The following is a 26297-nucleotide window of genomic DNA, read 5'->3' on the forward strand; positions in this document are numbered from 1 at the left end:
GGGGGGGTGGCGGACACAGTCGACCCACTCCCTGGAATTTTAATTGGAAACTTTGTAAGTTTAATTCCCCAAGCCGTGGGAAACTACGGCAAAGCTAGGACACTCTTGGGATAAAATCCTTCACAGCATTCCTTCTGGGCCAGTCATCCTACCTCCATGATCCTCAAGTTCTCCCAGCATTAGAACATTACAAATACCATCCCTGGGATTGAACCCTTATTGAACCCCTCCCCTCCCCAAAGGCCAGTAATCCTGCCTGGATGAAAGGTGGCATGCTTTGGAGGTGTGCAGACAAACCCAGATCTCCAGGTTTCCAGCATGTCAGGACCCCTACCCGCAAACCCCACTCCCAGCATGTTGACAAGTAAACATTGTCCCCATTCTCTCCGCATGAGCTGGATCAGTGAGCATTATCAGGTACCCAAGCCAAAAACCTAGTTTGCTGTACACTTCAGCAGTCAGTAATCAGGAATGGGAATTCTTTCTTCCTTAGCTTCCTTAGGATGAAGGCAGTTTCCCCACAGCTGAGGTGGGCTAGCCCAGTACACACTGGGAATCAAATCTCGGGCCTCCCTCTGAATGACTCACTCTACAATTGGCAACTAAACCTTTGATGGTGATTTCAACGAAATATTCAAACAAAGAGCAAAGGTTAACTGCATGGCACTAATCTCATCTGAAAAGTTCCAATGGTAAATTGCCAAAACGGAAGTACTCCCTCTTCCCCCTCTCCTATAGTATATTCTGAAGGTCCTGTTAATGTTTGGGCCCCTTCTTGGTCTGGTCGTAGCTGCCATGATGGTTCATGCATCCCATGCCCTTGGTTCAAGGTTGGGGTGAAGACCTAATCGCAGTTCCTTGGAAGATTATTCAACGTTGTGCACTCAATTACAGGGAAATGGGAACAGGAGTAGACCATCAGGCCCTTGAGCCTGATCTACCATCCGATTAGCCCATAGATGGTCTGCAACTGAATCTATTTATCTGCCGTTTTTAAGTGACCCTAATAACCTTGCTCAACGAAGAACTATCAATCCCAGTTTTGAAATTTCCAGTTGACCCAATCTCAACAGTTTATGTTAGGGGTGAGAGGGGTGGGGAGGAGAGAGAGTTCCAGATTTCTACAATAAATCTACTTGCCTTTCTTCCTAAAGTTAGCTATTTGCAGTTAACTTTATTCAGACAGGGGTGGACTGTACGTGCCAATGTAAATGCATTTCTGCCCACATGCCTCTGAGAAGAAATCTACTCACCTGAAACAGATGGGCATCCCCCAAGCACACTTAAAAATAAAGGGGAGATACAGACTAACCTCGATTCCCTGGGAGAAGCAGTATTTCAAACTGGTACATGTGAGACTTATGCAGCATTCTTCATTGATATCATTGGCAAACACCTCACAGGCTGTGCAAGTAGCAACTTGCTTTGCCGCCTGCCCCATGGAATCAATGCAAGCTCACGTACAACTGCTACACAAACAAATTTCTCCTCCAAGATGCCCAAGAGCACATTTTACCAGTACAGTAAATGAGTGTGTTCCATAAGATGATGCAAGCTATACCTGTAACAGGTAATAATATTAAAATATATAAAGTGCACATTATACGGGAATTTCAGTTTGGTAGTTTTGAGCTATTTACACATTTATAGATTTACATATATTCAACGCGCCTCACCACCTCCACAGCCAAAGGCTGGCGCTTTTACTGAGATTGTTCATAGAGTGCACATCACGCTTGCATCTTCCCTATGGTCACAGTTGTGGACGTCCCAGCCAATGTGAGAGCACTGGATGAGCAAGCTCTCGTTTCCTTCACATTTTAAGTTGTCGAGGTGGATGATGCCCGCGCCCTGCCCGAAATACGCCTCCACCTTGGCAGCCAGGGCTCTGCCACAGCCCAGTTGACTGCAGACAACCTTAGCCGCCCGCAGGTCCCAGGCATCGTCACAAACCGTCCCCCACTGCGCCATGAGATGGATCTCCACCCGGCCTTCACATCGGTGCCGTCCGTTCACAAGTCGGATTTGTGATTCTAAACAGGGGATTAAAAAAAAAAATCAAATGACAATGTTACCCAACACTTAGTAACGACAGAAGGCATTTTCCCAGAATGTTCCAGGAAATTAACCACTTGTTAAATACCTATCCCATTTGTATATAAAGCCAAAACGGAAAGGTGACAAAAAGATACGGGCCCAGATTTTCATGTGTCCATACCAGAACAGACACAAACAGGAATCAAAAAGGCAGGTGGGACCCGATTCTGGATTCCTGCCCCTATTCCCATCATGTGGGATCTTTATGGCCCCAGGATAAATGTGCGGACAGTGATTCTGCACTCTTTAATCCCACCCTTCACCATTCCATTGTGGAAATTGGCATTTTAGGTTCCCCGCGATTTCACTAGGGTCAGGCCCACCCTGATAGGAGACATTGTTCACGGGAGCACAGATGAGTCCTAAACCATGGGGAAAACCAAGTCAAGAATATCGAACCTTTTGACAAGCAAGTTCAAAAGGTGTTGATAACGTCACATGTCATAATGTAATAGCGTATGTTTTTAACACAATGGTTGATGAAAGGACATTGTTCTTAAAAGATAGGTGACCATTAAATTAACCAACAGTTTCATGAACACTGCAGAGGATTATTATTTTCAAGTGGAGTCTGAATGGTCCTGTGTTTTATTGGCAGTTTTATGAGCACCTGAGATGATTTTTTAAAAAAATTTAAGTGTTTTTTGAGTAGCTGTTCGTTTAATTTGACAATTCTATGAGCATCTCAAAGACTTCCCAATGTTATAATAGGTTTCATTAGTTCTGTCCATTGTCGATATTGGATGAGTGGGCATGAGGCATATGGAGGGGGCATGGGATAGTAAGGGGCATGGGGATATTGGGTTGGGGGTATGGAGACAGCACCCAGTGGGTGGGGTGAGGGAAAGGGTGCTAACGCTCATTTACTGAGCTGGGTTGATGTCCCAGTGAATGGAGGCAGGTCTTCAAATCTGCCCACCCAGACATCCTCCTGCCCCCACAGGATTGCCTCTCAATTCCTCAATTCCAGCCCATTCCCACCACTCCACCGGATGCTCCGGTTTCCTCCCACAGTTCAAAGATGTGCAGGTTAGATGGATTGGCCATGTTAAATTGCCCCAAAATTTGGATCGGGATTTCTCTCTCTCACTGAGAGACCTTCCTGTACTGAAGGCACCAGCTGATCCTTTTGTCGTTACCCATGGTTCTGTTGCTCTTTTTAATGAGTGGATACTATCCCACCAGCGTCACCAATAATGTTGCCATCGGCACCGGAGTAATGTCGCCAATTAATAATGATACCCTTTCGGCACCAATAATGTTGCCAAATTATCTAGATATGGCAGTTATTAATGATAATATTGCTTTTCAGAGTCGACAAGTGTCAAATGATACCACCACAAGGCATTACCGGATATCGATCAAAGACCAAACAACCGGCTAGTCAGTTCAAGTTCAAAGATAGTTTATTTACACACAAGGATTACTTCGACATGCAACATAAAACACTACAAGTTAAACTACACCTAACAACTATAATAACCTTTACTTAACTTCAGGGCAACAGGCTCTCTGCAGATGAACAAGGCCTTTGTTCGGATCTTGTGTGGCTGGGTAGAAGAAGTGGCTTTGTTTCTGCTGGGCTCATCAGTCTGGTAGCGATCGTTGGTCTTGAACTTGTCTTCTGGTCGTAATGCTACACTTGGTTTTAGGCATATGCCGGGGTCAAGAGAGACCTCTGACCCTGGGACCCTGCATACAAAACCTGCCGCCCATGAAGTGGCTGTGTCTCTTTTTATCCCTCTGGGATTTCCCGCTCTTTGGGCGGTCCTTAGCTTTGGACCCAATAATTCGACAGGCTCGATCACTGCCTTCGATTTTGGCCAATAAAGGGGCAGGTGCCATGAAGGCTGGGCATGTGCTGAGCAGTCATTGACCTTGGCTGTTTGGGCTTTATTAGCAAAGGGAGTGGCGCCGGTTAGTCTGCATCTGTATCAGTTACCTGAGTACAGTCCTTTTGTTCTGGGGAAATGGACCATTAGAATGCAAACAAGCGGGGGTTTCAATCGCACCTAGCTATCTGGGTTGCAAATACACACACAAGCTCTGAGTGTGTCTGAGTCCTGGGATGGCCATAATTCCCATGGTCCTTTGCAGGTGGCCATCTAAGATGGCTACATCCCTTCCTCTTGATCCTGCACGCGAAGTGTGGTGGATCACACTGTTGATTCCTCATCCGTCCTTTGTGTGCCGGTTACCCTTGGTCAAGGACAGGTTCTACACTACTCTGTCCTATGTTTTGGAGCATTTACCTAAGTTTTATTAACACATCATACGTTCATAATCTCTAAGGGGTCACTATAAAACATTCAACTATTACACATTTAAATTATTCGCACAAGGGAATATCTAACTATCACTACCTAAGCTACTCTCATGCTGCTGGCAAATATAAAAAGGAACTTATGTACAATACAAAAGTTTTAACCACTGGCAGCATCACATTTCTACTTAACTTATCAATGTTACAAAGGTGTACAATCTTTATTTTTATCGGTGGTTACATTGTTTATTGGGTTGGGTGAATTCCGAAGAAGGGGGCTCGGAGTGTATATATCGGGGAGCGGGAGGCTCTTTTTCACCATTTGCGGAGTCTAAGTGTCTGGATGGCACTGCAGATTATCGCTGTCACCAGAAGGGCCTCTACTGTATATGAAAGGGAATACCATTTAACAATGTTTTCGCATCAAGTGGGGGTATCAGTGTTTATCTCTATGTGTGGTGTGGTGTCCGGGCTAGTGGTATCATGTTGTGTGGTCATGTTCGGGGCTGGTGTGGTGTGTGGTACAGAGGCTTGTAACGTGCGCAGTTGTAGGAGTCCAGCGATGATCACAATATAGGTCATCAGTTCTCTCTTCATCTTGTCTTCTGTTCTTCGTTCTTCATATATTCCTGGGGGTGCAAGCATAATGTCTGTTATTATCATTGGTTAACATCTCGCTTTGTTTGTCTTTCTCTCCTTAACTTCAATTACCCATTAGAATCGTCACCATGTGTGACTCCCTCATTTTTTTTTGAAATACCATGTTGGAGAGACAAGAAATGCAAATTTCTAAAGTACAGAGACTCTCGCAGCTTGTGGTCGATGCTTGGAGTGGGCGGACAATTTCTTCGACCAGTCTTTCTTAAATCACAACCATGGGAGGTTGAGGCTCATTCTTAACTAGCCGAATTTTAGGGCGGCAGGTTTTGTATGCAGGGTCCCAGGGTCCAGAGGTAGTTCGCGCAGAGCAACATATATGTGGCAACCAAGTGTGTCAAACATGTAACTAGCAGGTGGGGAGGTGACCAAAGAGTTGCGGAAGGTAAAGCGTTGAGTGTACAGACTGTGGCAAAGGGCATTCTTTAAACCACAACAAGAGCAGAGAAGGGAAAACTAAGATCTGCCAAAGACAATGAAAAGTGTAAAGAACCATTCCGGAGTACTCGAAGTGACGGGAACATGAGGTGCGTGTGGGCCGCGGCAGGGCAAGAATGGGTGGGATTCCCGGGTAAGGCGGTGATCAGTGCCGTTGCTCCACTACCTGAGCTTAGCTGAGCGGATGCATTTGGGGTCCTCAGGTAGGGCAGGGATTAGTGCCGATACTCTACTACCTGAGTGACCGTAACGAGTTGGAAGAATTTATAACATATGTGAGATCATAAGAGTAAACTGTATCAAGAAATTTTGTGTCTTGCCGACATTAATTAAAACCATGTAGCAATAAGAAAGAAAGAAGGAAATAAAAGGCGGCAGGCTCCATCAGGAAGTAGGACACCGTAATTCTTATGCGGCTCCTTTTCTCATCATCTGGACACCTCAGGGTTCTGTATCGAAAAGCGTTATAAAAGGGTTATCGTAACGGGAGTCAGAATCGGAAACGTCACCATCTCCCGGTTGCCAGACTCGTGTTTGCCGTTTTTGTGCTGTGGCCGCGTGGGCCGTCGTGGGATCCGAATCGTCATGTTTTACCAATCTACAAAAGTTGTCGCGGTGCCAAAAAGGGGTTTGTTTGTCATGAGGCGTAGGGGCGGTGGCAGTGAAGGGCAAATTACTGTTGTCGGGCGGTGGCAGTGGCTCTAACTGTGGAAGGCGATATTGGGGGCCAAACATGTCCTGGTCATGGTTCCAGGGGTTGGAGTGACTGGGGCCGGGGAGGTTGTACCAGTGGTCAGTGATCGTGGTCAATTTGGGGAGGCTGGCGCTATCGCCTGAATCAAGCTCAAGGTGGAAATTGTGGGTGGAAACAAGGTCAGGTCTGTGGACGTGGATGTGCTGTCATGGCTGGGGGTGGGTTGGACTAGGTTGTTGATGCGCGGGGCGGAATCGTCTGCTATTGCCGAGGAGATGTGGTGGGAGTGGCTACATTGGGTTCCATAGACTTTGAGCTAGTTGATGTGGAACCAACCAGTTTTACCATTGGGGTACGTTATCTTGTACACAGAGGGGCTCACTTTGTCTGAAATGGAGTAGGGTCCTGCAAATGTAGGGGAGAGGAACGAACTGGGATTGTACAGGAAAACCATCACTTGCTGACCGTCTGTATACTCTACGGGGTGGACTGTTTTATCAAAGCAGGCCTTACTCTGCTTTTTCCTAGAACCTAGTCGGACACCTGCAGGGAGCTGTGCTGCTTTAATATTTTCCGTGACTTGTTGGACTGCTTTTTCATGGGTCAGGGCGGTGACTGTGGGACTTGCCAAATCGAGACCTAATAAATATTCAGTTCCTTTCATGGGCCGTCCGGTCATGAGAGTGTGGGGGGTGAAACCTGTGGAACTGGATACTGTGTTCCTAATAAACATAAGGGCGAATGGGAGGACTGTGTCCCATGTGGTGTTATGCTGTTGCACCATTTTTCTAATGGTCGCTTTCAAGGTGCGATTCATTCGTTCAACAATGCCGCTGGATCGGGGGTGATACGCTATGTGAAACTTTTGCTTGATTCCAAAAATCGTGAGGACATTTTGCATGACTCTGCCGGTGAAATGGGAACCTTTGTCTGACTCAATGCTGCGGGGAAGACCCCAGCGTGTAAATATCTGTTGGGTCAAAATCTTAGCTGTGGCTTTTGCTGTGTTCGTCCGGGAGGGAAATGCTTCTACCCATTTTGTAAAGGTGTCGATTACTACTAATACATATTTAAAACAATTTCTGCAGGGGTGGGGGGGGGGGGGGAGGGGACCAATGTAGTTGAGCTGTAAATTTGTCCATGGGCCATTGACAGGTCGGGTGTGTCTCAATTGTCGTTTCTTGGAGTACCTTTCAGGATTATTCTGTGCACAGATTAAACCATTCTCAACATAATGCGTGACGTCTGCTTTTAAATCGGGCCACCCGTACAAAGGTCTTAATTGGGCAATGGTATTGTCTATCCCCTGATGTCCGTGTCCGTCATGAAACTGGTAAATTATCTGGTTTCTGTCCTGGGTGGGGACCACATAAATTCCATTTTTCAAAACTATACCGTCCTGTACCGTCAGTGAGTCCTTGAATTTGTCGTAGGGGGCTGGGAAGTTACCGTCTAAAACTTGCTTAAGAGTGTCGTCTGCCTTTTGGGCCTGGGCTAAATCTTCGATATTGATCTGTGAAACCTGGACTGTGTGTATCGGTTCACTTTCGGGGGGTTGCCAAAAGTGTCCGTGGCGTGACCCTGACTTGGCTAAGGCGTCTGCCTTTACGTTACCGTGTGGGGAGGAACGATGATGGCTTCACACTTTGATTATGCCATATGTGCAGTCTTTTGCTGTCTTAAGGATATGCTTCAACAGTGGGGCTGAGGATAGGGGTTGACCATCAGCGGATACGAATCCTCGAGATTCCCACAGGGGCAGGAATTCTGTCAAACTATTGCAGACATATGAACTGTTCGAATGTATGTCCGCTGGGGTCGGAAAGGAATCTGAGTGCTGCACTATATATGCTATAGCTGCTAATTCGGCTGCTTGTGATCCTAGGTGGCCGGGCAATTTAAAAGATATTTCCTCTAATGAGCGTCCCTGTGCATCTTCCACATAAATTCTACAACCAGTTATTCTCTTTCCATTCTCAATGGTGGATGAACCATCTACATAAATTTTTAAAGCGTTGTCCGTGGTCTGGGGATTCTGTGTTCTGATGCCTGCTCGTGTGTGTAGTGACTTCGGAATAAAGGGTCCTGTGTGATGTTTGGCTGCTATGATCTGGCACTCATGTGGGGTTCCTGCATACTGAAGGTTGTCTGCTAAAAATGTGTGGGTCTTTGTACGTTTAACTGTAATGTGCCTTCCTTGTAACAACAGTGTCCAGCGAGCTGCTCTAATCTGGCTGACTGAACCGTCCTTTAAACTACCATCTAACAATAGCTGCGTTGTGGTGTGCTCGGTTAAAATCGTTACTGGGTTAAAGCCTGTGTTATATGCAAAATACTGCACTGCCCAAAAGACTGCGAGCAAGTGCCGTTCGCAGGCTGAGAATCCTTGCTCTACGGGATCCAAAATTCGTGAGGCATAGGCTACGGGTCCTAAGCGGTCATGTCTTTCTTGTAGGAGTACTGCTGATAGGGTTCGGTCAGTGGTCGCCACTTCTATGGCATAAGGAGAGTGTGGGTCTGGAACTTGCAAAGCGGGGCTGTGCCTAGGGAGCATTTTAATTCATCGATGGCGTCCGTGTGCTGAGGAAGCCATTCCCATGGGGCGTTCTTTTTTAGGAGCTCTGAGAGTGGGGCTGCTTTTGTGGCAAAACCATCTATATGGTTCCTACAATATCCAACTAATCCTAAGAATGACCGGAGTGCAGTGGTATTGTGGGGCAGGGGCAATTTAACTATTGACTCAATTCGCTTCTGTTCGATCTCTCTCTTCCCGTGGGTGATAATGGTGCCTAAATAAAGGACCTTTTCTTTTAGGATCTGGGCTTTTTTCGGGTTAACCTTGCATCCAATTGATTGTAAGAGACCTAGCAATTCTGAAAGAAGCTTAACATGTTCTTCCTTTGTGTCCGTCTGTAGGAGTAAGTCATCCACATACTGAATAAGGCATTCGGGGCAGGAAAATTTGGAAAGTCCGTTGGCCAATTGTCGGTGAAAAATGGAGGGGGCGTTGTGGAAACCTTGTGGAAGTCATGTCCACGTATACTGCTGCCCTTGAAATGTGAACGCAAACTTGTATTAACAGGCCTTATCTAAGGGGATGGACCAGAAGCCATTGCTAATGTCCAGCCCTGTAAAGTACTTTGCTTGTACTCCCTGTTTGAGCATGGTTTCGGGGCTCGTGGCAACGGTGGGGGCTGCTAATGGGGTGATCTTGTTGAGCTCTCGGTAGTCAATGGTTAATCTCCAGAAACCGTCGGGTTTCTTTACAAGCCAAATTGGGGCATTGTTTGTTGAGGCTGCGGGCCGAATTACTCCTTGATCTAGTAAGTTATTGATGCCTTTTGCGATCTCACCCTCGGCTTGCTGTGGGAAACCGTATTGCTTCTGGGGCTTGGATCGGGACCTGAAATTGTGACCATGCCTGGCATCTTCCCACAAACGTGTTTTCTGAGGACCTCTCTAATTGTCTGGTCTGTACTAATTGTTTGCGGATCAAACCAATAGTCTCCTACTGAGCAAATCCTATGTTCGTAGTCCCCTACTGTGAGCATAGCGGGGGCCCTCGCTGTTTTGGCCATTTTCCATACACACCTATTCACGGGGTCAAAGGAAATGTTGTGGGAGGTCATCAAGTCGATTCCTAGAATGTGCTTGGCTGTTTGGGGCAAGTAGACTAAAACACCGGGGTGCCTGGTGGTTATGGTTCCTATCTGAATACCTACGGGGGCTGTAATGTATCCCTACTGTCCATGTCCTGTAAATCCACTAAGGGTGATGGTGTCTGTGGTGGACCATTTGTCGCCCTGAAACATTGTGGAGGAGTTTAAAGTGGTGCGGGATCCTCCTGTGTTCCAAAGGAACTCTACTGGATGTCCCCGAACTGTGCCTGTGACTACTGGTCTGCCTGATTTGTCCCAGAGTGTTCCACAGACCCAAGTTGGGGAGTCCGAACACCGTCAATCTGTGGTGTTGATTACTGCATTATCTGTTCGGGTGCTAATGCTATGTATGGGTCTAACATTGTTCCTAGGTGGGGCGTTCGATTGCTGGTGCTGTCGCTGGTTCGGAGGGGTTTTGTCGGCATTCGCGGGCGTAATGTCCCTTGTGTCCACAATTATAGCAACCTCGTGGTGCCTGTGCTCTGGGGTGCTGTCCTTCATGTCTGCCCTCATTTACCCATGCTGGGTCCTGATTAGTCCTGACTGGGTGCATATTCGTCTCTGCCTTTTCCTGATCTGCCTTCATATGTTGGGATTGTTCCCAAGCTCTGGAGCGTCGCTTTAAAACCCAAACTTCATTATGTGTGGCGCCTGCGGGGTCGTAATTTACACAAGCCTTCTGACCTGCTTCTGTAGCGTGGGAGACTAAAGTGCGGGCCCATTTAGTGTTTGATCGTTATCTAAGTGTGCGCGGTTCAAATCCCCAAATACTGCTTTAAAATGGATCCAAAGGCGACCTGCAAATGCAGTCGGATGCTCTCCCTACTTTTGCCTACAACGGTTCAAACCTTCTACGGGGTCACCCTTGTTGCACCCGATCGCATCTAAAATGGCCGTTTTCATTTCCTGTAGGGTTCCTCCTCCTGCATTCTGGGGTTCTGGTAAAGTTGAGATAACGGACGGGTCAAGGCTCATTACTATAAGCTTAACTTCCTCCCTTTTGTCCAGACCGTACATAACCGTTTGCTGTCGTACTCTCTCAAAGAAATTATGTGGGTCTGCGGTGGGTTTGAATGGCTCAATTGGGGCGCAGGCATCTCTCAATTGGGCGATGGTTAGTGGGGTGGTGTCGATGACTTGCGCTGTGTGGTGACTGGATTCATGGGGGTGTGTGCTGCCTGTGCAGTCGGTGGTGCGGGTGCTTTCCTTTTCGGGGCCTGGGGAACTCTATTGTGATTTTCGGTATTCTCCACATATCTATGGGCAGTTTCATTTTGTTCTTGCCAATTGGGGCCATTCTCCTCGTCTAAATCTTGTCCAAAGGTATCTCTGAATCCGTTTTACACTTACAGCAGTGACTGCAACCTCTATTTGTCATCTATATTTCGCGTGATCGAATGTGCTCTGTCTTTGTTCTGTAGTGGAGCTATGGAGCGCTCGTAAATCCGCCTTTAAATCCGCGCATTGTCTTGTTAACTGTGCTACCTGCTGTTCTGTCTCTTCTCGTACCAAAATTGCGCACCGTGTATCTTGGTAGGCTTTATCGTACTGAGTCTGAAAGCTGCTAAGGTGAACTAAACAAGATTGGTGTGCCCGTTTGACATCAGCCATCTGTTTATCTTTAGCTGCCAACTGTTCCCGGAGTTGCTCATTAATCTTTTCACATTCACTATAGTTTCCCTCATTCTTCTCCTCTTTCTCAACTAGCTGTCTGCAGAGCATCCTCACGACCTCCTCTGTGCCTCGCAACTGTGCCAAACAAGACACTATTGCCATCGGCTTATGAACTTTCGCTGCATTCTCCTTATGTACCTCGGTTAGCTTGTCACACCAGGTTTGTCCTATGCTTCCTGGGCCTGACTCATCATTTGAACAAAACTCGGACCAAAGGGGCCAATATTTCCCCTACAAATACTTCCTCAACTCTTCTTCCCATGTGGGCACTGCTCTGTTGGTCGCTGCGACCGCGGGTTCCTGTGGGTTCATTAAACGTACCATCGCTTTTGTGGCCATTGCTTCTAATATCTCTTTTTTTCCTACCGATAATCTCTGTTTTCCTACCTCTAAGTTCTCTTTTGCTCTGCTTCTAACTTCTCTTTTCCTACCGTCAATTTGGGACAGGGGGAATAAGGCGGTGATTCGTACAGCGAGTATGGCCTAGGCTATTTTCCGGTTCACAATGCTCCCGATAGTTTTACGCAAAATCGAACGAGTTTACCTTATATCCCTGTTAGTACGCATGCAGGTTAATACACTCTTCTGAATCTTGGTGATTTGATCGATACGGGCCTTACACTTGTGGTTTCTTTCACTTTTCCTCAATTGGATTTCTAATGCAAAGTTTTATGGGTTCTCTTGGAGTGACAAAATCACTCTAGGTCGAGTCCCGTCAGATGCCGCAAATAATGTTGCTCTTTTTAATGAGTGGAATACTATCCCACCAGCGTCACCAATAATGTTGCCAATCGGCACCGGAGTAATGTCGCCAATTAATAATGATGCTCTTTTGGCACCAATAATGTTGCCAAATTAACTAGATATGGCAGTTATTAATGATAATATTGCTTTTCAGAGTCGCCAGGTATCAAATGATACCACCACAAGGCTTTACCAGGTATCGAACAAAGACCAAACAACCAGTTAGTCAGTTCAAGTTCAAAGATGGTTTATTTACACACAAGGATTATTTCGACATACAACATAAAACACTACAACTTAAACTACACCTAACAACTACAATAACCTATACTTAACTTCAGGGCAACCAGCTCTTTGCAGATGAACAAGGCCTTTGTTAGGATCTTGAGTTGCTGGGTAGAAGAAGTGGCTTCGTTTCTGCTGGGCTCGTCCGTCTGGTAGCGATCGTTGGTCTTGAACCTGTCTTCTGATCGTAATGCTACACTTGGTTTTAGGCGTATGCCGGGGCCAAGAGAGACATGGCTGTGTCTCTTTTTATCCCTCTGGGATTTTGCGCTCTTTGGGGCGGTCCTTAGCTTTGGACCCAATAGTTTGACAGGCTTTGATCACTGCCTTCGATTTTGGCCAATAAAGGGGCGGGTGCCTTGATGGCTGGGCGTGTCCTGAGCGGTCATTGACCTTGGCTGTTTGGGCTTTCTTAGCAAAGGGAGTGGCGCCGGTTAGTCTGCATCTGTATCGGTTACCTGAGTACAGTCCTTTTGTTCTGTATCGGGAAATGGGCCGTTACAATGCAAACGAGCAGGGGTTTCGATCGCGTCTAGCTGTCTGGGTTGCAAATACACACACAAGCTCTGAGTGTGTCTAAGTCCTGGGTTGGCCATAATTCCCATGGTCCTTTGCAGGTGGTCACCTGAGATGGCTACAGTTTGCTCTCCGATTCAGTCCCCCCTCCCCTTCCTCCGCAATTATTTTCTTGTTTTTTTTTCAAGATAGGAAACCAAAAGCCAAAATCACAGTCTGAGTCCCAGACTCATTCCTTTCACTCCACCATTACAGGGAGAGAGACGAGAAAGCAGACTGTGAAGGACTAGGCCTCTCTCTCTCTCTCTCTCTCCATCCAAGTTATTGACAACATCAGATTATTGTCCAGTGTGGAGACAGCTCACTGCCTGTAATCTCAGCGTTTAACCCCCTCAACCGTCATATCCCCAACATTTAACTATGGCAAAATGCTGGGTCCCGTCTGTCGGAGACCCTGTTAAAGCCTCGGTCTCTTCAATGAGTGCTCTCTTCTCCTCATCCCAAGCTCAGGGTTATGTTGGATGAGAGAAGCTGCAAGTTTTTAAAATTCGCTGCTTGCTGTTCTGCTGTTGATGTCTCAGTGACAGGCAGGAAGATTGAAGGAGAGGTTGTTGCTGCAGCTGGCCCTCTCTCTTTCTATCGCTCACCCACACATTCACTCTTTCTCCTGTTTGGACCAGAGAGGCACAAGCACACACACATACACACAGACATACACTCAGACACACACACTCACATATGCACAGACACACACATACACAGACACACACATACACTCAGACACACTCACAGACACACACACATATACACAGACACACACATACACATACACTCAGACACACACACATATACACAGACACACACATACACATACACTCAGACACACACAAACAGACGGAAACACAAATACACACAGGCGTACGCACAGACACAGACGCACACACACACACACACAGATGCACAGACAGACAGAGACCACACACGTACAGACACACACACACAGAACTGCCTTGTTTCTCCAGCCATTGCGATTCACCAGTGCACTCCCGCCTGTGGGTTTCCGGTGGCTTGGGGTGGCTCCAATGGGAAATCCCATTTTCAGGCAGCGGGAGTATAGAATCCCACCGCCAGCGAACCCGAGGCGGCCAATCTTGCTGTTTTCAAAGCTTCTTCCCGCTGTTCATACCCTCCATCACCGGGTTTTGTGAGGGCCACGAAGAATCCAGAACGAGTTGTAGAATAGAAAGAAATAACATTTATTTACAATAACATATATATGTATATATATATATACAAAGCAGCAGTAACTTCCTTGCTGCTCACTCCTCTCTCTAGCTGGTTCCATACTGGCCAGTTTTATTTATGCAGGGACCTGCTAATGACTTTTCCGTCCCCTCGTTGGGGAAGCTCATTCTCCCTAAGGATTGTGGGATTGCCATTAGTCCTCAGCCAGTGAAAATGAAAATCGCTTATTGTCACAAGTAGGCTTCAAATGAAGTTACTGTGAAAAGCCCCTAGTCGCCACATTCCGGCGCCTGTTCGGGGAGGCTGGTACGGGAATTGAGCCGTGCTGCTGGCCTGCCGTGGTCTGCTTTCATGGCCAGCTATTTAGCCCAGTGTGCTAAACAACCCCAGTGGTAAGCAGGCAGGTTATAACATCCCTCCCCCCCAAAGTCCAAGGAGTCCACCGAAGACCCCGGCAAAGGAGGGCGTCGGACTCGTTTTGCCGCAGGCCGGACACCATTTGCACGAGGTGCTGGATAGGGTGGCGTGTAATGAGACGGAGAACGGCACTTCAGTGATGAACGGCGTAACGGTTGTACATCCACAGCCCTTGGGCCCTAGGACACCCCCCTCTGAGGCGTCTTGTGTCTCCATCTCGGAGTCGGAGTCCACTGCCTCCGTCACCTCGGCGTCTCTATTTCCATGCGGTTCTGCAACGACCTGCGCAGGCTTTGAGTGCGGCACCAGAGGAAGATTGTGGGGAATACTCTCCACTGTGTCTGGTCTCTGTGGCTGTAGAAATGAGCTCTGGGGCAGGAAATCTTTGGAAGAAATGGTCTTCTGGACCGAACGTGGTCTACATGCTTGCGCTGGAGAAAACCCTGACCTTGCACCTGGTAAGACATGGGGCCCGTTCGACGAAAGATAACGCCAGTGACCCACTGGGCACCACCAGCAAAATTTCGAATGAACACTGGGTCACCGGGCGCAAACTGCTGAATCGGCCGAAGCCGAGAAGGCTATGTCCCTGCCGTTCTTGAGTGTGGCATACGTTTGCGCCAATAACCAGGAAAACCATGCTAAGGCCGGTGCGAAGTCTCCGACCCATTAGGAGTTCCGTGGGAGCTACCCCAGTCACCGTATGTGGAGTGGTCCTGAATGAAAACAAGGAACGAGCCAGTCTCGAGTCCATCGACCCGGAAGACAGCTTCTTTAGGCCTTGTTTGAATGTCTGCCGCAAACCCATTGGAAGCCGGGTGATATGGAGCAGTGCGGATATGGTGTATGCCGTTCACCTTCATGAACCTCGCAAACTCCTCACTTGTGAACGGAGTGTCGTTGTCTGTGACCAGCACCTCGGGGAGGCCATGCGTACTGAAAGACAAACGCATCTTCTCAATTGTTGCGCAGGACGTTCTGCCACCTTATGCATCTCTAACCATTTAGACTGGGCATCAATTAATAGAAGGAACATAATCCTTGAAAAGGGCCGGCGAAATCCACATGCAAGCGCACCCAAGGCCGCCCTGGCCATTCCCAGTGATGTAGGGGTGCGGCCGGCAGAAGCTTCTGATGCTCCTGGCAAATGGAGCAGTTTTGGGCCACCTTCTCAATGTCGGTATCGAGGCCTGGCCACCAGACATAACTCCAGGCCAACATTTTCATTTTGGTCACATCCGGATGCCCATTGTGCAAGTCCCTCAGTATTAGCTCCTGTACTTTTTCCGGGACAATCACACGCGTCCCTCACAAGAGGATACCGTCTTCCACGCTACATTCTGACAGCATGGAGGAAAATGCCCGCAACTCGCCTGGTAGCTATCTATGTTGCCCACCATACAGGACTATGTGCTGAACCTTTGACAGGACTGGCTCCGTCTGGGTCCACTCACGGATCTGTGATGCCGTGACAGGCAAGGAGTCCATAAAATTTAGGGTTGCAACCACCTCACCTGTCGTGGGGGTCGACATGGGTCCGGTCGACAAAGGCAATCTGCTCAGTGCATTGGCATTCGTTATCTGGGTCCCTGGTTTATGCTCCAGAGAATACTCGTAGGCAGCGAGCAACAAAGCCCAGCGCTGGATCCGTGCGGAAGCCATGGGCGGTACTGGCTTATCATCTCGGAAAAGTCCCAGCAGACGTTTATGATCAGTCACGATAGTGAAGTGGCGGCCATACACATACTGGTGGAAGTGTTTCACCGCAAAGACCACCGCCAGGCCCTTCTTCTGGATCTGCGCGTACTTCTTTTCCGCTGCAGTCAATGTGCGGGAGGCGAAAGCTATCGGCCGCTCGGCCCCGTTCTCCATCTTGTGGGACAGGATGGCCCCAATACCATACGGGGATGCATCACACGTGATGAGCAAAGGCTTTCCAGGATCATAGTGGGTTAGTAACCCAGATGGCGACAATTGTTGTTTTACCCGCCGGAAAGTGGTTTCTTGCGGCTGACCCCAAACCCAGGTGTGATTCTTCTTTAGCAGAAGGTGCTTCAGGGCCAGCGTAGTTGCCAGATTGGGGAGGAACTACCCGTAATAGTTTATGAGACCGAGAAAAGAACAAAGATGCAAAGAGTCAGTCGGGGCGGGGGCCTGTTGAATTGCGCGCACCTTCTCTGCGACGGGGTGCAAACCTTCGCGGTCCACCCGATAACCCAGGTAGACCACTTCCTTCACCTGAAGGACACACTTTGTACGACGTAAACGGACTCCAGCCTCTGAAAAGCATCTAAGGACAGCCTCCAAATTTTCCAAAATGTTCCTGCTCCGACGTCCCTGTAATCAAAACGTTGTCTAAGTAGACAGCGACACGCGGTACACCTCTCAAGATGCCCTCCATGACGCGTTGAAAGATAGCGCAGGCAGAGGATACTCCAAAGGGCAAACGTGTATATTCATACAGGCCCCGGTGTGTATTAATCGTTACATATGGCCGGGAGGCAGGTTCCAGCTCCAAATGTAGGTAGGCGTGACTCATATCTAATTTTGTGAATGAGAGTCCAACTGCAAGCTTTGCGTAGAGATCCTCTATGCGGGGCATTGGATATCGGTCGAGACGGGAAGCTGTCTTCACTGTAAGTTTACGCCACACAAGCGAACTGTGGCATCTGGCTTCATTACAGGTCCAATTGCCGCTGCCCAGTCAGCGAAACGGACGGGCCTGATAATACCCAAGGTCTCCAAACAAGTGAGCTCCCCTTCTACCTTCTCGAGCAATGCGTAAGGCACCGGGCACGCCCGGAAATAGCGCGGCGTGGCTCCTGGTTCGACTTGGATATGGGCTACGGCCCCTTTTATTTTCCCCAAACCTGGCTGGAATACATCTGGGTACCGTCCTAGTACCTCAGTCAACCCTCCAGAGCCTGTTTGAAGGACGTGCTGCCACTGCAGCCGCAAATGGCGCAACCAGTCCTGGCCCAACAGGCTGGGCCCATGGCCGCGCACCACGATAAGTGGGAAACGCCCCCCCCCTGGCGTCCATAAACACCAGGGGTCATCGTAGTTCCTGCAATGTCAAATGGTTCCCCCGTGTAGGTGGCCAACCTGGCCTGTGTGTCGGTTAATGTAAGGGTCTGTATACCCTGCTTGATGCGGTCGAACGTCCTCTGCGCGATCACTGAGACCGCTGCGCCAGTGTCCAACTTCATCTCAAGCGGGTGACCATTGACCCGTACGGTCACCTTAATGGGGGCCACACGGAGAGCTGTCACACAATGCAGCTGCAGGCAGTCGTCCTCCTTTTCCACGTCCTCGGGAATAGTTGCCGCAGGTTCATCCAAATGGAAGGTACGGCCCCTGGGCTGGCCCCAGTTTCTGTCGGAATGACTGCGCCTCTGACACCCCAAGGACCGGCATCTGCGACGGAGTCGCCGCCCACAAGTCCGACACTGACATGGCTCCTCATCCATCAGTTCTGGAGAAGGCTCCCTTCAGAGAGGAACGTCTGGTGGCCACTGGCATCGATCCGGATGCCGCCCCGCCCAAGGTACCGCAGGGGTGCGGGGGATGTTTTCGGATGGAAGGGGTTGCGCCCCAAGGCGTGCACCTCCATTCTCTGTAGCTCCTGCACTCCCCGTACTCCACTCCCTCGGGACAATACTATTTGAATGGTCTGTTGAAAAGTCAGTGTTGGCTCAGCTAACAACTTTCTCTGGGTGGCCGCATTGTTAATACCGCAAACCAAATGGTTGCGTAACATTTCTGACAAGGTCTCACCATAATCACAATACTCTGCAATCTTGCGTAGCCTGAATAGAAACTCTGTAAGGGATTCTCCTGGTGTCCTCTCAACGGTATTAAACCGGTAACGCTGGACTATTGTGGACGTTGTTGGGTTAAATGTTGCCCCACTTAGGTCACAAGTTCATCAAACGTCTTGGTGTCCGGCGCAGCTGGGTATGTGAGGCTCCTAATCACCCCAAACATATGCGGGCCGCAGGCGGTGAGCAAAATGACCACCTGGCGCTCGTTTTCCGATATGTTATTTTCCTGGAAATAGTAACACATCTGTTGTGCGTACTGGTTCCACCTTTTCCAGCGCAGCATCAAAGACAGCCAAACGTCCATACAGAGGCATGGTGTAACAGAAACTAAACTTCCAACATGTATCCAACAAAAGTCCAGGGAGGTGGCTTCAGCAGCATAGACTGCTATCCACTTTAACCCTCATCGCCAGGTTTGTGAGGGCCACAAAGAATCCAGCACGAGTTGTAGAATAGAAAGAAATAACATTTATTTACAATAACATATATATACAACAGCAGCAATAACTCCCTTGCTGTTCACTCCTTTCTAGCTGGTTCCATACTGGCCAGCTTTATTTATGCAGGGACCTGCTAATGATTTCTCCGTCCCCTCGTTGAGGAAGCTCATACTCCCGAAGGATTGTGGGATTGCCGTTAGTCCCCAGCCAGTTGTAAGCAGCCAGGTTATAACACCGGGGAACCCACAGTGGGCTGTCGTCTTCAACGGGACTAGAAGATCCGGCTGGCGGGAACGGCTGGAATATTTTGGTCATTATTTTTGGTTTGCTTAAATAGGCAAGGATCTGGGGTTGCAATGGATGATTGTGTCAGCAAGGACATCTGTGCCGGCTGAACAAAATCACGAAAGAAGAAGTTGCGATCTGTCGGACTTTACCACCAGTATTATGATAGCAGGTGAACAGTTCCTACACATCGCACGTCGATTAGTGTGGTCCACATGTTTAATGCTACAACTTTTCAAATCTCAAGGATTTGGAGGGTTGTCTTATGCATATGACTGGAGGAAGCTTCACAGCCACCTTCTCAGGGCAATTAGAGACTGGCAATAAACACCAATCTTGCCAGCGATCCCCAAGTCCTTTGAACCACTTATTTTAAATGAAGTATTTTTTGTTTCCCCCCCTTTCCCTGGTTGGTGAAGTGCTGTCTGGTGTGCTACTAATCCATGCGGACTAGTGATCACAGGTTCAATCCCATCAATTACAGCAATAGCTGAGCTATTACAACCAGCCTCAGTGCCCCTGGAACGGGAAATTCCCCATTGTTCCTCCTCTTATCCCCTGTGGAAATGAATGTTACACAAGTGCAGGGTAAGGGTGGCAAGGTGGTGTAGAGGTTAGCGCTGCTGCATCACACGCCGAGGATCCGGGTTCGATCCCAGCCCCGGGTCACTGACGGTGTGGAGTTTGCACATTCTTCCCGTGTTTGCGTGGGTCTCACCCCCACAACCCAAAGATGCGCAGAGTAGGTGGATCAGCGACGTTAAATTGCCCCTTAATTGGAAAAAAAGGAATTGGGTACTTTAAATGTATTTTTTAAAAAAGACAAGGGCAGGGTTGGTTTCCATGACAAAATATCCCCCCCCCCGCCCCCCCCCCCCCCCACCCAGGGCTCATAGTCCATGCTCACAGATAGAGAATGGTCACTTTGATGAGATATTAAAGAAAAACTGCACTTCATCATGATTCAATTACGTTGAAAATTTTCCCATTTTCCATGAGAATATCCAAGTATCTTTAGGACAATGGGCAAATAGGAAAAAATTAGGTTTTTATTTCTAATCATTCAGCTGACTCCTTCTCCAATACACCATCAGCACCAAAATCTATCTTATATGTTAATTAATAATGCAAGGTTTCCAGTTCCAAAGCTGTATCTAATTTCTCATCTGCAGAAAATGAGAAGTAAATTCATTTTTTATCCTTAAAAGTCCATTTTGATGGTTTGGAGTGGGTCAGATTAATACATCAGCCAGAGACCTCCTTTTATTTTCCAGCGTACTGTCTCAGGTTAGTCTACTTGGTTCTGTTTCAATAGGAACATTCAGATTGGGCCCCTGAGAGTCAATACTTCGAGGAGGATTAAGGTCCCTGCTCATTTTGTGTGGGATTGTTGGCAGAACATTGAGGCCCTGTGAAAATTGAAGGAGGAGGTGCTCACGGGGTAAGTAGGTGGTAGGATTTGTTCCCCAAGGTTTTGGAAACACTGAAGCCATTGTTTTTGGTCCCTGCCACAAGCTCCTTTGTAACGTTTGTGCTCCATTGACACGATATGCAGGTTTCAACTGCTTATTTCCTTCACAAAGATCATCTAATTTCAGCTCCATAATTATACCAGTCTCTGTCATAATACACACCAGTACATCATGGTGCAGATACACACACACTGATGGACACACAGCAGGACCAATCAACACACACAACACCGCAGCCAATCACCAGTTAGAGCACACTCACTGTAAAGACAGGGGGCATCAGAGTTCCCGCTCATTCGGGATGCAGCCTCTCAGAAGGACAGAGCTTACAGCTTACAGCACAGATCTTCACCATGTGCTGAGTGCATAGACTGGTTAGGACAGGCAGGTCTTTAGTTTAATCTAACATCGTGTTAACCCACAGTGAAAGTATGTTCAACAGTTTCTAGCTTAATAAAATAGTGTTGTACTATTTTAAGTGTTGGTGGTCTGTATGTGTTCCACGGATCCAGAGCACCCAACACGTCAGTCTCTGCTACCACTTCAGCATACATGCTGCTGGACTCCTCATCAATGTCTTTGTTATTGCTGGACTCAACTATTCCAATGCTCTCCGGAATGGCCTCCAAACCTGTACCATCCATAAGCTTAAAACTCATCCAAACCTCTGCTACCCATATCCTAACTCACACCAGCTCTCATTCACCCCTTTGCTTGATGATTTACATTAACTCCTAGACTGGCAATGTCTCCATTTTAAAAGTCTCATTTTCAAATCCCTCCATGGCCTCGCCCCTCCCAATCTATGTAACCTCTCCAGTCCTGGAACCCTCAGAGATTCATGTCTTCTCCAATTCTGGCTTCCTTCGCAACCCCAATTCTCATCCCTCACCATTAGTGCTGTTGCCTTCAAGCTAAGGCTCTGGAATTTCACCTCCAAGTCCCGTTGTTTCTCCAACCTCTCTCTCTCCTCCTTTTTGACACTTCGGAAAACCTACTCCCTTTTGAGCAAGCTTTTGGCCACCTGTCCTAATAGCTTCCTATGTTGATAATGCTCCGGCGAAGCAATTTGGAACATTTTATTTGTTAAAGGAGCAACATCAATTCTTTGTAACTTGTTGTTACTGTTGATGCATGCTTTAGTCTGCCTGTCATTCAATTTCTCATCATGAATGAGGCATTAAATAGATGGAAACAATCTCCCACTTTTGAAAGCATCAATTGAAAACAGAATAATTTTATAGACGTATTACCCTGAACTGCAGAAATATTTTCATTCAAATACTCTGAAAATGCAAATATCTGCACAGCTTGAGCTATTCCATTCAGAGACTGGGATGAATTGACTCGTTCCCAGTAAGTGGGTCTGGGTAAATTCAGATTTAAATAAGTCCAAATCCAAAATGTATGCTGAACAAAAGCAGTGAGAGTAAATGAGGCAACTGAATACATGCTGGAACTTGACAACCAACAACCTGTCAAGTAAAATGTACAGTAACTTCCTCAGCAAGCCAGAGACATACCCTGCAAATCTCTGGAGGTATTTGACGAGAGTGGAACACCGATTTGGGTACACCATTAAATTTCCAAATTAAATAGATTATACCCAACAACAGCACGGTGGCGCACTGGTTAGCAGAGCTGCCTCACAGCGCCAGGGACTCGGGTTTGATTCCAACCTCTGTGTGGAGTATTCACATTCTCCACGTGGCTGCGTGAGTTTCGTCCGGGTGCTCCGGTTTCCTCCACAGTCCAAAGATGTGCAGGTTAGTGGATTGGCCATGCTAAATTGCCCTTTAGTGTCCAAATGGTCACAGGGATAAGATGGGGGTGTTGGCCTCGGTAGGCTGCTGTTTGGAGGGTCAGTGCAGACACGGAGGGACCGAATGACCTCCTTCTGCACTGTCGGGATCTATGTGCTTATCAAAATCTGGATCAGAATAGGCTCCAGGGAGAATGCACATGCTTTCCATTAAGTTGGCGCACAAACTGCATCTTTACTAATGCTTTCATGTGTTGCGAATAAAAGGCAGTTGCTTAAATACCAGAGCAAATGTTCACACGTACAATGTGTCACTATATGAGAAAATGGCAACTGTGCATATGGGGTTATTTGGTTTGTGATATGAATTTTCTATAACTGTGCAACCACACACATGCACCCCCAGCTTCATCAGGCACTCGCAGGTGGATGGTTAAGAAGTCAACGGATTCACGTTTTGATGATTGGGGCAGAGTTAAAGCAATGATCAATGGAGTCACATAGCTGAAAGACGATTGTGGATGTTGGAGGTGAGATATGGCAGTGATAGTGCAGCAAAGATCAGCAGTTTGGCAGTAAAAAATCAATCCAAATCAATTCATCACTTAATTCAAGAACACTGGCCAAATAAAGCGATCAGGCCACGTTCCCATGGTTACCATAGGCCACTGCACACTGCAGACGCTGCTGAAATCGTTTAATGATTACTGAACATTTGTTCAGTGAGCACTTACCTTCTGCAACCTTTATCACTTGTAATGTTCTTGTCGTGGTTGCTACCGGCGCTTGTTTACCAGAGCCTGTTGCCTCAGAGGTTTTATATTCTGAAACACCAGAGAGAGGATGCCTGTTAGTAACACGCAAATTGTCTGGTAATTTTGTCTCAATCCCTGTTCACACGGATTTGTTTATTCTGTTGAAACATGGCCAAATTTGTAGGCTTTCAAAGTGCTTCTTGAAAGGAAGCCCTGGGGCAACAGAATATCCACAACAGATGCGATCCTTTAAAACACTATCCTCTATCATTTCCATTCAGATGACTTGGGCTAACAGTGCCACAATTTGCATGATGTTATCTTAGTTCCCTAGTTGGTTTGTTTTCTTGCACTGTACTGGCAGGTTCCCATGGCATTGTTTATGGTGCTTTATATTTTTCGGGCATTATCCCATTGTCATGCCTATTGGGGAGGGGATTGGTTTTCTTCCAGTCACTTTCTTCACATTTGACTCACATTTATCCGCCATTTCACTCTGCCTTCACAACATCACAACGCGTGTTGATTTGCTCAGACGAGTGGCAGGAATTAGATACATCACTGACAATGCACTCTTTTTTTTAATGGAATGCTCCCAATATCCCGCAGTGTCGTTTATAATGGGAAAGGGTGCAGAGTGAGGGGGCGAGAGAAGATATAGGGCGGGATTCTCCGGCCGCGTCCACCAGGTGAATCCCGCCCGAGACCAATGGACTTCTCCATTGTCCGTGTCTCGCCCATGGCGCTCTTCCAGCGGGTGGGGCGGAAGATTCCAGCCCTTAGAAGAGGTGATACGGTAAGGAGCAGGAGAGGAAGGGAGATAAGGGGGAGGGGAAGGGGGCAGGAGGGGCACGGGAAGGGGGCAGGAGAGGGCGAGGGAGGGGAAGGAGAGTGAAGGGGAGGAAAAGGAGAGGAGGATGTGGTAACCCTCACGCGGACCATGAAGGATCACTCATCGATCTCCAAGTGGGGCTCGTGGAGTACGGGTTCCTATGGTAACGGGCAGAGGCCCGTCCAGCTGGTGCTCATTTTCGAGCCCTTTAAATACCATCCCAGACCGGGACGGGGGTTCGTGTTAGTCCCAGGTTGGGACACTGGTGTTGTAGGACACGGGTGCACCTTTATTTTTGAGTGAAACTAAATTTAGTTTAACCTTTATCTTCATGTCTCCTGGATTATCATCTTTATCATAGAATTTACAGTGCAGAAGGAGGCCATTCGGCCCATCGAGTCTGCACCGGCTCTTGGAAAGACCACCCTACCCAAGGTCAACACCCCACCCTATCCCCATAACCCAGTAACCCCACCCAACACAAAGAGCAATTTTGGACACTAAGGGCAATTTATCATGGCCAATCCACCTAACCTGCACATCTTTGGACTGTGGGAGGAAACCGGAGCACCCGGAGGAAACCCACGCACACACGGGGAGGATGTGCAGACTCTGCACAGACAGTGACCCAAGCCGGATTACTACAGAGGGGAAGGGAGAGGGGCAGAAGGTGAGGGGAGGGGAGAGGAAGGGACAGGACAGGGGGTAAGGGAGAGGAGAGGGAGGGAAAGGGCAGGGGAGGGATAGGAAAGGAGAGGAGGGAAGGGGATGGCGAGGGAAGGAGCAGGGAAGAGGGAGGGAGAGGAGCCTTATGTTGATACCATGGGCTTATTCAGGGCGTGATTCAACAGAAAGAAATCGATGCCCGGTTTTTGGCACGTTTAGCCAGGTGTTTCTTGGTGACTGCAGCGCCGAGGAACACCCCGCTATTCAATGGCACTTTGCCGCTTTGGCCTCGGGAAGTTTCTCTCCGCCGAGGCCGTACTTAAGAGACATTTCCTGATGGCGAGCCCAGCAGGAAAGGCTCCTCGTAGATCGGAGCGCCATTTTGTCTGACTGCCTTGATCTCCCCCTCCCCCACTTTCAGACCACCCCCCCCCCCCAGGTGCCATTGCGACTCGTCCTTGTTTGTGGAAACCCGTACTAAATGGCGGCCTGGTGCAGTCTTCAAGGTGCGGACATTATGTCCTGGGTGCTGGGAGAATCCTGCGAAGGCATATTTAACTGAGCCTAATGGGCATTCAAATATGCAGGTCTAGATCATGCCCAGTGAAAGTGAGATTCAGATTGCGACATCTCGCGAGATTACGCTAAATCTCGCGGGGCGTTTTGAGTGTCGCTAATCTTGCGAGAGGCCTTTGGTGAGATTCAATGACCTCGTCCCGAAGCCAAATTGGGTTGACGAGGCCACTGAATTGTGCCCTCACAAAACACAAGGCACCAATTGCTCATAAGGGATTTGGTAAACAACTTGTGGGCTCATTTCATAAGACTCGGCACATGTGAGCTGTTAACTATCGATATAAAGCTTGAAAGAATCACAGTGTGTGTATGTTCTGCCCAAAGCAAAAGTGAAACTAAAATTGGATCACATGACACATTAACCTTTTTAATGATGTCATGCTGCTATCCCTCAAAGGCATATTGCAACAAGGAGAGGGAGAGGGAACGTGGAGAGGGAGGGAAGAGAGAAGAGAGAAGAAGGCGAAGAGAGAGGAGAGGGAGGGGGGTGAGAGAGGAGAGGGAGGGAAGAAAGAAGAGAGAGGAGAAGGAGGAGAGGAGAGAGAAGAGAGAAGAGAGGGAGGGGGATGAGAGAGGAGAGGGAGGGGGATGAGAGAGGAGAGGGAGGGGGATGAGAGAGGAGTGGGAGGGGAAGAGAGGAGAGGGAGGGGAGAGAGGAGAGGGGAGAGAGAGGAGAGGGAGGGGGATGAGAGAGGAGAGGGAGGGGGATGAGAGAGGAGAGGGAGGGGGATGAGAGAGGAGAGGGAGTAAGAATGAGTAGAGCGTGAGATGAGAGGGAGGAGGAAAGGAAGGAGGGAGGAGAGAGAGAGAGAGGAGAGGGAGGCGGAGATAGAAGAGAGGGAGAGAATGAGAGGGAAGAATGGAGAGAGAGAGGAGAGGGAGGGGAAAGAGAGGAGAGACGAGAGAGACGAGAGGGAGAAGGAGAGCTGAGAGGGATGCAGAGAGAAAGTAGATTGGGAGAGGACGAGAGGAGGGAGGAGAGTGGGAGGGGTAGAG

General features: G+C 48.2%; 1 protein-coding gene across 1 annotated transcript in view; it reads right to left on the bottom strand.

The window, feature by feature from the left end:
* Positions 1 to 1057: 1057 nt before the first annotated feature.
* The window catches only part of LOC140387109 (scavenger receptor cysteine-rich domain-containing group B protein-like), a 113464-nt gene continuing 88224 nt past the window's right edge, over positions 1058 to 26297 (bottom strand). Inside the window, exons 8-9 of the mRNA XM_072470119.1 lie at positions 23207 to 23362; positions 1058 to 2033 (exon numbers count right to left, since the gene is read on the bottom strand). Of these exons, the coding sequence (XP_072326220.1) occupies positions 1717 to 2033; positions 23207 to 23362 (473 nt within the window). The 3' untranslated portion in view covers positions 1058 to 1716. The remainder of the gene's footprint in view (positions 2034 to 23206; positions 23363 to 26297) is intronic.

The sequence above is a fragment of the Scyliorhinus torazame genome, chromosome 12 (genome assembly GCF_047496885.1).
Source record: "Scyliorhinus torazame isolate Kashiwa2021f chromosome 12, sScyTor2.1, whole genome shotgun sequence".
NCBI lineage: Eukaryota > Metazoa > Chordata > Chondrichthyes > Carcharhiniformes > Scyliorhinidae > Scyliorhinus > Scyliorhinus torazame.